Genomic DNA, 13,368 nt, shown 5'->3' on the forward strand with positions numbered 1-13,368 from the left:
ATTTTTTTTATAACTTACTGTATAAGATTATTTTTTATCTGCCATGATTTTACTTGAGGACAACTTTTAACATAACCGAAACCTTAAAACATTCCTAGAACCTCTCCGTGGCAGTCATGGCTTCTTGTGCAATATCCCGCAGCAAGTTGATGAGATTATGCAAGCCAAAGAGGAAGCCCTGATCGGGGCCTGCATAGATGACAGGATCTGACAGTCCTTTGTGGGTGGAGTGGGCAAAGTCTATCAATCGTACATCCACCAAAGGATTTGCTGAGATTGAGGCAATATGAGAGACTGCACTTTCATCAAAATATGGACCCTGATTGATATTGGAATTGTTCAGGGAAATGTGTGGTTCTAAGCTGTGTGATCGTTCCCTGTGGGCCCCACTGAACTGAGATGTCCAATCATCTTTACCCCCCTTAATACACCCATTGACTTTGGTGTCTGGGCAACTGACTTTTCTGGCCAACCCACTGCACTTGGTATCAGTATTCACGAAGGCTTCACATCCAAGACGGGAGTAAGAAACAGAATCTGCACTAACGCTTCGTCCAATTGTCTCCTTCCTTTGCCTGCTCTTCTTCCGCTGACACTTTGTAGCCTGACCTTCAACGAAAGCTAGCTTGGCATTAGCAGCCAGGGCTAAATTCTGAGGCTCGGTGGCAACTACAGATTTGAAGTTTTCGTGTGAAGTGGAACTCTCAGGTGCTGGAGTTTCTTCAGAAGGCAAGGGATGGGGGCAAGATGGAACTGAGGAACTTGATCTTTGGCCTTTAATGGGAGAACTGTGTGGTTTCATATCACTAGGATGAGTTCCACTTTGGGCTGAGTGAGTCCACTGTGAAGTGGAACTACTTATGGAAGGAATGGTGGTTGGTAAAATTGAGGCAATTTTTCCCTGAGAGTCAGATGATTCCCTCATGCCTAAAGAAGACATTTCACTGGTTAAATATGGTAGTCCTCTTGTTTCTTCCTCCAGGTCCATTTTTCTGTGATTGTTGGAAGATGAATTGACACTAGCAGGAATTCCTTGTGCCTATGATTAGAATGGGTGAAATGAAAGAGGTAATGATAGTGCGAGAGGAAATAGCAAAACTGTTGAAACTGTAAATATTAATTAAAATAATATTATAATTTTTGTAATAAAATTTTACTGGAAAGTAAAAACCAAGTTTTACAGGATAATATAGATGTAACTGTAGATAATCACTTACTTTTTTTCAAATATATGAGCAAATTGAAACTGATAATAATCTTCCAGTAAACCCCAGCTACATTTCCAGTAAGTAACCCTTTTTCCTAAGAGTATTTCAAAACCTTTGATAGATAATTACTTTTTCTTCAGGGTGATTCAATGCACACAAAATCCAATGGGATACACCAACATGCTAAACAAATTACTTCCATTGGGTAAGAACTTCCTCTAAGGGGAAATTACAAATTAAATATATTATCTTCGGCAGACAATCATCACACCATGAGAATATTACCTTGAAACTATGTCACCATCGAAACTGGAGTTAAAATTGCAAATACTATGTACTAATGAGCTAAACATATAAGACTTACCCCATGGTGATGCTGAGTTGATGAGGTTTCTGTCACACAAGCAGCACTGCCAGAAGAATTGAGGAATGTATGGTTTCTCTGTTCACCGTAAGGTGGAGGAGGTTTTGCTGAATCTCCACTCCACCCTGTGCTTTCTTTGCTGTTCAAAAGCACATTGGCAAGCTTATTGTGTAAGCTTAAGGGAGACTGATTAGATTCCACAGCAGCCTGACCAACAGTGGGAAAGTTAAATCTGTTGGAGCAGGAAGAGAAGAGACCTGGGAGAATGGTTGAGAATGGACCGGGTGTCATTGGAGGAGCTGGGGTCGATGGGGAGAGAGGGGTGGTGGATGGCGTCCTTAGCTCACCCTCGTACAAGCAGAGGAGGGAACAGGTATAAAAGCGTGCAGCACCCAGGCGTGATAAGATCACCTCCAAAGCCTCCAGCCTCTCTAACAAGGGTCTCACAATGTCCAGTCGAATGCACCAGCCATTGTGTAGGAACTGAACCAAGGCCATGCGGAAGCCTTCAACAGTCAGGGTACGGCCAAAGAGCTTATTGCGACACAGAAAACGCCTAGTGGTCACCTGGTAAACCTATGAATTGAAAGTAGGCAGAAATAGTTTTAGGTAAGACATTATTTTCTGTCATTCATTCTTATATTGTGATTCCTAAGTTTCAAGACAAAGGTGACAGTTTTCATACCATAGGGCAGTCAGGTGCCTATTTTAGTGGTTAAATAAGTATTGCAAGTGTATTTTGATAGGACCCTGAGGAGTGCAATATTATACCCAAATCAAAAAACATTGAATACAGTAAAGTTTCAGTAATCATGATTAATTTGGGGGAGGGAGAGCATGAGAAGCCACCAATATTTTAAAAAAATTTGTATTTATGATGCTTTGGCTTCTAGATATAACTTGATGGATTAGAAAAATTGCTTATACCAAATTATTATGTCTGAGTTATTTCTGATATTTTATATTTCAGATACCGGATATTCATATCTAGAGGGCTCAAAATGTTTCTTAAATTCACAAACAAAAGTTGCCCGAAAATTCTCCTCTTCTGACTAAAAAGTTGCATAAATAGTCACAAGTTGAAATAGGATTTCCTATGTAACAAAAAAGTACGTAGACTTAACTACCACTGGTCACCGTTTTTAAAAATTGCCTTAACCAATAAAGCTACATTTTTTTATCAAGACACACTATCAAACATTGCTCTTAATTGGATTAGTCTTGTATTTTTTAATTAAGAAGTTGATCACAATGTAAGTTGTTGCTTAGCACTGGTGTAATGTTATCTTTCACTGTCTGTACATGATGCCCGTGTCATTCAGCATTCCGTCAACATCATCTAGAAGGGTGAGAGACTGAGTTTTTGTTCTTCAAATCGCCATGGCTATACCTTGTTGACCAGGAATTTGTAGAAACTGTTCGCCATGCATACCAGGCTTATTGGTAAGTTCTTCTTGCATAGGTGATCCCTAGACTTCTTTATGCACTTTTTGTCATCATTCCAATAAGATATATCAATTATTCCTTTTGATTTACATGAGCACATTTAGTCATGACTTTCTGTAAGCTCTCTATGTATGGTAGAAAAGCTGAGTTAGCATTATATTACAAAGTATTTTATTCCATCGAGTCATAGACACAGAGAAGAAATAAGATAGTAGTTTGAAAGGTTATCAAAACCACTACCAGATGACAGCAATTGCACAATGAATCTCCGGCATAGAAATAGGTAATCCTTTATGAGTAAACATGTAATGTATCAGCGCTCTGAGAAGAGATCTTTGGTGCGGATGCCTCTCTGTTGTTGTTCTCATGTAGTGATTTGTGAAGATGGTATGAATTGAAATTCGAGCAGTGATTAAATAATTCGTAAAGAAAGGTATGAAGGCAAAGGAAATTCTTGCTAACTTTCAGAACACTGGTAGACTCTGCTCCTTCATAATTAACCGTTGCCAAGTAAACAAATGAGTTTAAGTTTGATGGAACAGCTTAGATGATGATCCATGAGGTGATTGGTCAAAATGTGCCACTACCCCAGAAATAATTGCAAAAGTTCATAAAATGGTCATGGAGCTGCTGACTGAAAGTGCAAGAAACTGCTGAAGCTGTTCGGATGTCATCAGAGTGGGCATATCACATTTTAACATTGGAATTGGTATGAGAAAATTATCTGCTTGAGGGGTGCTGCGACTCTTGATGGAGGATCACAAACGCATCAGAATGGACATTTCTGAACAATGTTTAACCCATTTCAAGAGCAACCATCAAGATTTTCTGCGCCGCTTCGTAACCACAGATGAAACTTGGGTCGGCTACTATATCCCAGAGACAAAACAGCAGCCAAAGCCGTGGAAACATAGAAACTACCACAAAAGAAAGCAAAGGTCAGCCAAAAAGGTGGTGGCTTCAGTTTTCTGGGATGCAAAAGGGATTCTGCTGATAGATTATCTTCCCACTGGTGAAAAAATTGCTGGAAAATACATCGCTAACCTCCTGGGCCAACTACAGCAAAAGATACATGAAAAAAGTCCCGGTTTGGCGAGGAAGAAAGTCATCTTTTACCAAGACAATGCAGGCACAAACACAAGTGTCATTGCCATGGCAAAAATATGCACACTAAGATATGAAATGATGTCACACCTGCCATTTTGCTTGATTTGGCTCCATCAGATTTCCATCTCTTCCCTAAGCTCAAAATTTTTTCAATGGACAGAGATTCTCTTCAAACAAAGATCTAACAGCCGAAATACCTGTAGATGGGTATTTTGCAGGCCTGAAGGAATCTAATTTTCAAGATGGGATCAAGACATTGGAACATTGCTGGACTAAGTCCATCAGTGCACAGTGAGACTACATTGAAAAATATAGTGTCACCAAAGTAAGTTGTTTATTTCTATTCCACTGCGAGAACTTTTCAAACTACTCTGGTACACCTAATTTCAAAATGACTACCCAATATGTTAACAAAAATTAATTATGAAAAATTAAATTATTTCCTGAATTTCTGTCATAACCATGAAAAAGCCTTCCTAGAATACTATTTACAAAAAAGACAATGGTTTTGTTTTTGGTATACAGGCTTGAATTGAACCAATGTATAGATATTCACAGAGATACTTGTATCTTCAAAAGTCTCTCTACAAATATGGTGACAAAGGATTTTTTGTGCTCTCTAATCATCAATTGAACACATAAGCTATACATTCATTTTTTTCCCATTTCAGAAATAGGCTTGTTTCTAGCACTACACTAGGGACACCTAGTATGTAAAATTCATACTGATGCATCTTGAAATGATTCAGGAATGTGTAAAACTGCTGCAAATTGTGAAAAGCATTTTCATAAATAAACCTAAATAATAATGGTCCCAACCTACCTATATTTTTTATGCTGGTTCTTCCATTTGTTCTCTCATCTTATCAATGCACTTTAAAATTACTTCCAAATCATTTTTTTGAATTTCACAACAAATCAAAAACTCCTAAGCTGGCCTTTGGATTTGACTACAAGAATGATATATTATAAAAAAATAGCATTACAAAGTGCCTCCATTACACCTCTTTGCCTATTGTAGCTGTTCGTATTATTGCATACTATCGGTATTGATGCACATCAACTTTTAGTTAGCATGTGTTGCCTCTGCTCTTGGGGTTGGAAATACTTGTGTTACTGCTACACACATTCTAGTAATGGGTTGTAACATTTTATTTTGGGGGTTTCTGCCAAAAGGGGGCAACAGCAATATCTAACAGGCTAGAAATATTCAGCTAATATTTTATCTAACTGAAATTTCACCTGCATTTGAGTTTCCCATCTCTGTTGTTCACCTGGGTGATATTCTCTTCCCTATTTGAGTAGAATATGTACGTAATTCTTATTTAATGAAATCCTGAGCTGGTAAAATATCATGAGCTAAAATTAAGTGATAACGTTAAAATCCAAAATTAAAACACTGGTTGGATAACACCAATGCATTTTAAATATGAGTTTTCCTTTAACTTAATTTCAAGCTTAGGGTAACTAAAACTTTTCAGCTAAAAATATGACGCTGACTAGAAACACCATGAAGTAAGATCTGGTGCTTTCTTGACGTATTTGCTTCATGAAGTTTTCTCGGGTCTTCCACCAGGTCAGGGGTTCCATATTGGCTGACGTTTCAATGCTTAACTTGTGCATCGTCCTCAGGGTAGAACAGTGTCTTCATCCACCCTGAGGATGATGCACAAGTCGGGCATCAAAACGTTGACCAATATGGAAACCCTGACCCAGTGGAAGACCCAAGAAAACTTCATGTAGAAACATCATGTTCACTTATAAGCTATGATGCAAATGAGTTAAAGAATGGCCAATCACTAGAGAGAGATTTTAAATAAACATCTTGGCAAAGCAATTTTACCAATTAATTTTTGAAAATTTATGCCCCAGTCAAAGTGGGCAACCTGCAAGATTCATCATACTTTTAAAAAGTATTGATTCCTATTTCAGCTTTTTTCTTCGCAGTTGTTTCCCTAGTGATTAATTTTATCACTTAAACCTTGATATTCAGTACTTGGTCACACTTTTTAATTTTGTCTGAACCACTAGACTCCTTAGTGCCCAATATGATTTTGGTTATTTCTGAAAAAGAATCTGAGATTTGGGTATATATATATGGTGAGTGCATTATTCATCTAGAAAGCACATTTTTTTAAAATGCCTAAAGCTAACATACCAATCTACATTTGTGAACTAATGAGAATATCCTTTGAAAAAAATGGCAGCATTTGGAAAGAAATTTTATCATGATATATTAAAAAATACCACAATTGGTTTCACAGTGAACATTTCAGGCAACTTATCCTTCACCATTTGCTCTTCTTCCTCTATTTCTGTGCAATTGCACTACAGTTTTAGGAAACAATGTGAATAGAAAAAAAATCAATTTTGTACATTAAAGCTATGACTACAAATATTATCAAGTGATAAGTGTTTGCCATATCAGTTAATAGTGATATGTGCTCATGACAGATGACTGTGTAACTTGATAAAACAAGGCTTTTTATTTTAGAACTTGCATCATTTCAGTGGTACATCTTTTCCATACCATTGCAGTGAGAGTTTGTGCTGACATCGAACAGAAACTTTCACATGTCATTATGCATAACTGGCAGGGGTGGCAATTCAGAGAGAAAATCTCATACTGAAAAAAATGAACCTCTACACTTTGAGGAGTGTGGATTTATTCATACAGAAATGAGATCATTTCACAATATATATGGAATTTCCAGCCCTGTCACAGCAGATAAAACATTTATCATACATACGGAAGAAGAACTCAAACTCACCCAACAAACAGAGGGGAAGACGTGTTGTAATTAATCTCAATGTAACTTTAAAAGGTTCCCCATCCATGAACATATTTTGTAAGCGGTCCCTCAAATCAGTTGACCATTCAGGCTGTGTACTCTTAGCTGCTCTGTTTCTGGGAGAAACGAGCCAAGACATTTTTTGCAACTAAAGCCAAAGAAATCTTACTTGGGAAGGAATTGCAGTAATAATAAGTACAGATGATAACAATATAATTGCCACTGTTCCTGGCTAGGTTTTACTCTTATGAAAATATTCAATTTTCCATCTTTGAATGAATAATTTTTCAGTCTCCTAGTTAAGCATACACTTTCATGCATGATCTCATTTCTCCTATTACATTTCCTACTTAAGTATTTACATGAAAGATTGATATTGACTGTACCTTTTTTCAAAAAAGCAGTTTTGCATACCTACCACATTCACATTCAGCAAACGAATAGTAATTTTTAACCTTCTCCAATTAAGAAATATTATTAAAATGATTATCTATTGACAAAAAAAATGGAAGGGAACTTCTATACAATATTCATTGACAAGCCAAAGCAATTAATTAATATTAGATACTGCATTCCCAAGGATCATTAAACATATGCAAAAATGATATCAATTAATTATGACAAACCAATCTGCTTATTATTTAATGCATTTTATTTGCTTCTATTGACTTAAGTTTTTTTATTGAATTTGTTTCTAATTTCTCTATTTCTTCCAATGACCAGTAGAGACAAAAAAGTAAATTGCGCAGTGGTAGGACAAAATAAATAGAGGTACTTGATCTTGGATGACTACCATTTAGTGTATTTACACCTCAAGTGTTTAGAGTTTTATTTATTTAAAAAAATAGCTAATTAGAGGAGAAGACTACAAATGATATCTTCATGACTAAGATATTCCAGTGGCAATTATAAATGAATTAAGAGGAAGATATCAACCACCAGGTCAATTAGAAAATCAATGAGGGAATCTCCACTCTGTGATTGAATTGTGTAGTTTCCTTTAGTGAATCGGAAAAGAAATTTCTTATAGGCTGGAATGCTGGTGCTTACAGGATGACCTGAACCAAGATGAAAATCAGAATCAGCAGGCAAACCAATCCAATGTGGATGACATAACTAGCAAGCCAACTTATGGCAGAGAGGTGAGCCATTTTTTTAAGGAAAAAATTTATCTTAAACCTTGCTTTTAAATATAATAATAAAGGGAGGTATATATGTTAGAAAAAGTGCCCATCAAAACCTTTTGGGAATGAGTAGTTCTGTTTTCTCATTACATAATAAATATATAATACAAGGGTTGCTCCTTTAAAAAAATCTTTTGAAATTTACTTCGCCAGATTTTGATGAGACCTGGTATATTTTATAAGTAACAAAGTCAAGCTTTATCCATCTAGCAAAATTAAGTTTTAATTGATAGCCTTTCAATCTTAAAGATATATTCCTTTATCACCATTATTTCCAAATCATGTCACATAAAATACCAGAAAAATAACTTGACTTCCACAATTATTATTAATATGAAGTACATACTACATAGGACATGGAATAGCAGAAGTTAACTTAATAAATGAGTGCAATTATTGACTTGCGTTTTTCATGTTTACCTTGAAAGGACACATCTTCAAAATCAAAGGACAAAATGCAAGGATTATTCTATTCCTTTTAAATGATAATTCAATCTATATTTCATCAGGTTTTTCTTTAAATAATGGTGCTAGAACATTGGAAAAGAATTTTTGGGAGTACAGCAGGAATTTCCAGGGGCCAAGCATATTTTTTCTGAAATCCTCATGTCCTGTTTGATTTGCCTGAATAATTTTTAAAACATTGATTGATAAAAAAGTGAGATACAACGTTTTTATCAAAAAAGTGCATCTAGCTGGGCAAGCTTCAGAAATGGTGGCCATGAAACATACCTAGTTTTGAGACTACAAAATAATATCTATAATAGTTAGAAGAATAGAATTTAGTGTGGTTACTTCACTCAATCCAGGGATAAAATATACCCAGTTTCATAAAAATCTTGAACAGATGGCCAGGTTGAACTGACATGTTTTGACCCATAATCTAACATTGTACATATGCATGTGAAACAATATTTTGATAGAAATTGTTAGAATGTCAACTAACATGCATAATTTCTACCAGGGTATTTCTGACAATGGCTTTAATTTCTGAGAATGGCTCCTTCAAAGTTGAATGATGGGCTTTAATCAATTGATCTTTGCATGATGGTAGTTGTACTGTAACAGACAGTGAAATGTTATTTGGATTGGAGAATATAGTGAGGTAGTTAGCGATTGCATTTGACATCTTAAGTAACTTAAATTGATAGTTGCTCCATTTTCATTTAGTCTTCACAGTACAATGAGTATAGATTTTGGACAGGAAGACTAGGATCATGGCAATAGTTCAGTCACAGTTTATACAAGACATCTAAGTGAAGTAGATGATATCAGAAGCAAATCACTGAGAGGAGGAAAATGATGAAGGTTTATTTAAGATCGCAAAATTTAATGTAGCATCAAATTCAATTGAAAACCATGGATCACAATATAATTACCAGTCAGTGTTTTGCTCTCATCTTTAGATGTACTTTTATTACCAAGGTGAGAAAAATGAAAGAAATATGGGGGGGCGTACACTTTCGAATCATTTTTGGAATTACTAAATGCAAGAAAGGCGGTGATTATTATAAGCTGCTCGTAAAGTATTTAAAAATTCCTGCACCCTTGCTCAGCTCTTGTGTTTGATTTTAAAGAAAGTAAATATAACTCACCCTTAAAAAAAAACAAGCCATATATCCTTACCGCACAGTAAAAAAAAGTATGTCTATTCATAAAAGATTTAATGTTAATAATCGATCATTTATACATTATAAAGATATGTATTTGTAGTTGAACCATCTAATTCATAATATTGTATTATTATTATAGATATCCTACCTGCTAAGGTAGGTTTTTGATGGGCACAGCAAATACAATTGTACAAAAATAAATTCCATTGCCTGGACTAACAAAACTCAGCCTGACATCTGGTACAAGAATTAACTTTTTTCAATTCCACATATTATCTTCCTCCTTTAATAAGGTCTGAAATGCCCATTCTTTGCCTACCCCTTCCTCATTTGCCTAGCGTTCTTCCCTCTACCAGTCTTCAACATACTATTGCCCATCCCTTTGAATTTCTCCAAACAATTCCTTCTCCTCCCTTAACTACTTCAAATGCCTAGCACTTCCTCATTTGTTTTATTTTCAGTCCATTTTACCTATTCCATTTTTCTTTAAACCTACATTTCAAAAGCCTGTTGTCTTGCTTCAATGACCATGCTGCCATGCCATACAAAACTACTCTCCATAAAAAAGTTTTGATGAGTCATTTCTTACTTTCCTTATTCAATGTACCTGTCATCAAATCCCTCCTAATTGTGAAAGCTTCTTTGCCTAATGCGATTCTTCACCTTATGCCCCTACTACTTTGACCATTTTGGTCCAAAACACTTCTGAGATACATACCTGTATACTGTTTCATCTGCTCTAGTTTATGCCATCCTATTTTAACATTTAGCTTACTCTTCCTTTCACTGAAAAACCACATGATCTTTGTTTTATTTATATTGTTTCTCATCCCATATATATTGCACTGAATTTCCAATTCACTCAGCAATGCTTCCAAGCCCTTGGTTGACTAACAAACTAAATCGTGGTCATCAGCAAACCTAATTGATTTTATGGATTCTCCACCAAATTTCATTCTTTTCTCCAGTTCTTCCCATGCCTCTTTATTCATTTTATCCCCATATATGTTGAACAGCACAGGTGATAATGGATAACCCCGCCTTATTCCTCTTCCTAACATTGCCCACCCAGATTCTTCAACCCCACGCGCAGCTAAGCAGTCGAATACACGTAAAGGTTGCGAATAAGTCTCATGCTCCAAAATCTACCCGTATTTTCTACAATACATCATGAATTCTACCAATTCATTCTAACAAATGACTTCTCGAAATCAGCAATGAAATTAAACAGATATGGGGAAATGTGATGGATGCATGCTTTTGGTTTTTAATCACAAAGAACTCCAATGGAAATGAGGCCAAGTAAAAACATACACAGCAATGAGTGGAGAAAGAGGGGGAAAGAAACTCATACCTGCATGCCACCAAGCCTGAGGCCAAGTTTGCCAGATGTTGTGGTGACCACTTTCTGCATTTTGGAGCGGACTTTGGCTGGGGATGCAGAGTCTCCATATTGTCGTGTTCCAATTTTTAGATCAAGAACACATGGCTGTTTAAACCGTGCTGTCAGATTTTCGAGAAGAATAAAATCTAGTGCATGTTAAGTACTTGTTTGGCAGGGTGAGGATACCTATATTCATTGATTTCATGGTTTCATCATTTACATCATATAATAAACATGGGAGTCATAAATAAGAATGAGAAATTAAAAAACTATACAAATCATAAATTATTATTTTAGGAATGCTTTTATCATGACATTACTGATTTGAAAAATTAACTGTACAACCCTCTATTTATGACTTCACAAGAAAGGTACATGGATTACTGTACATGAAAATCTTTTCTTTCCCAGGAAAATCTCATTTTCAAAACTCGTTCACTCACAACTCAATGGTTACACAATGCAATTTATTAGAAAATCAAACACCAATTAACTTCTACAAGGATCACCTTCAAAATTAAAAGGTAGTCTGTAGAACATGCAACCCACTTAAAGTATTTACTGAATGCTTTTGTTGTTACCTTAAAGACTTTCAAATATAGCATTCAGTATTGAATTTGCCAAAAGAGAATAGGATGAAATTATTAGCAAAATGCATTGGGCACATTCAATTTATATGCAGAAGAAGCAAACATTTAAAGTCTTTGGTTGAGTGAGCCATAAGTTCAATCACAGGTAACAAAGGATACTTTGACTCATGCCAGGAGTGAGGCCACTTAAGCTTTCACGGTGACAACGTAGCACCCATGGGTTTAGAGCATGACCAACAGATGGCCTTGGGCCTCTCTCTAACTTCTGCATCTCTTCATCTTCCAACTGGCTGAAGTCCTCCTCTTTGAACTTGGATGCAATGTGTTCCCTGTCTTCATCATCATCTTCAAATACCATTCCTTCATTTTCACCCTCAATTTCAATATCCCCTGAATCGTGGAGTCGTATCCTACTGTACGATATAATTTTGAGCATTAAAATAAATTCTCTTTAGGCCACGAAACATTAAATTATAACCAACTGTCAATTGAAAATATTTAATCCAAAACATTTCCTTCCTCATATCCCATATAGAGAAAACTCATCTAGAGAAATGAGACAAATTATATAGATAGTATTACATTTCTATTTTAGTCTGAATGAAAGATCATATAGAAAAATTCTTGTTGATCTAGTATTCAGTGGTAACAGAAAAATAGAAATTTAGATTTTTTTATTCATTTTTATCGATCACTATTCCCAGGTTAAGCAATACTAAAGCAGAAAATGATGTCATAATCGAAAGAGTAAATCTGAAGTATGAGTAGCAGCCATAGGCCAGCATTCTTTATGATGCCTTTGAATTCTATTTAGGTACATAGTAAGTATTAGAGACAAGTAATTTTTGGCATAATGTATAGTTCTAATTTGTATAATTGTAAACATACATATTTAAAATGTAACTGAGTATACCACTACCTGATTTTGCATATAAATAAGAATTTATTATTTAATCATTTAGTAATAGATGCATTCCACATAAATATACACATAGGAAGTGAGAGAAGTGAAATACATATTGGTTTAACGTAACCTGTATGCCTATATATATACATGGATAATCCCAAAAGTAAGGTCTCCAATTTTTTAGAAATAGAAAAAACCATTTATTTTCTATGATACGAACATCATTTTAAAGATTGATCAAGATTGATTGATTGAACTTAGGGAACAGGTGAAAGTTGCTGGGGGCCAAGGGACTGGGTGGTTGACAATGTCCCAACCAAGGTCTTGCAGGAGAGAAATGGTTTGGCGGGCAATGTGTGGGCAGGCGTTGCCGTGGAGAATTCATATGCCCTTGCTCAACATTCCTCTTCAGTTCTGAATTACCCATCTGAGTTTTTTCAATGTTTCACAGTACCTATCAGCGTTTATTGTGGTCCCAACAGGCATGAAGTCAACCAACAATATCCCCTCCCGATCCCAAAACACAGTTGACATGACTTTGCCAGCAGACTATGTTTGTTTGAATTTTTGCAGCTTGGGCTAAGAGGGATTCCGCCACTCACGTGATTGTCGTTTGGTCTCACGTGTGAAGTGGAATGCCTAGGTTTTATCACCCATGACGATCGAGTCCAAAAATCAATCCTTTTCATCAGTATAGCGGCAAAGAAATTCACGTGAAGAATCAACTCATTCATGGCGGCGAGCTGGTGCCACATGGGCATACAAAAACTCAC

At 35.9% G+C, this 13,368-nt stretch overlaps 1 protein-coding gene across 2 annotated transcripts in view; it reads right to left on the reverse strand.

Moving 5' to 3' along the window:
• The window catches only part of LOC139696945 (uncharacterized), a 17,877-nt gene continuing 4,509 nt past the window's right edge, over positions 1 to 13,368 (reverse strand). For both annotated transcript variants that reach the window (XM_071595840.1, XM_071595841.1), the window contains 4 exons: positions 11,848 to 12,101; positions 11,069 to 11,244; positions 1,573 to 2,148; positions 1 to 1,039 (listed from right to left, as the gene is read on the reverse strand). In XM_071595840.1, coding sequence (XP_071451941.1) covers positions 95 to 1,039; positions 1,573 to 2,148; positions 11,069 to 11,244; positions 11,848 to 12,101 — 1,951 coding nt within the window. In that variant the 3' untranslated portion in view covers positions 1 to 94. The remainder of the gene's footprint in view (positions 1,040 to 1,572; positions 2,149 to 11,068; positions 11,245 to 11,847; positions 12,102 to 13,368) is intronic.

The sequence above is a fragment of the Hetaerina americana genome, unplaced genomic scaffold, assembly GCF_022747635.1.
Source record: "Hetaerina americana unplaced genomic scaffold, ioHetAmer1.1.p SCAF_7, whole genome shotgun sequence".
NCBI classification, from domain to species: domain Eukaryota; kingdom Metazoa; phylum Arthropoda; class Insecta; order Odonata; family Calopterygidae; genus Hetaerina; species Hetaerina americana.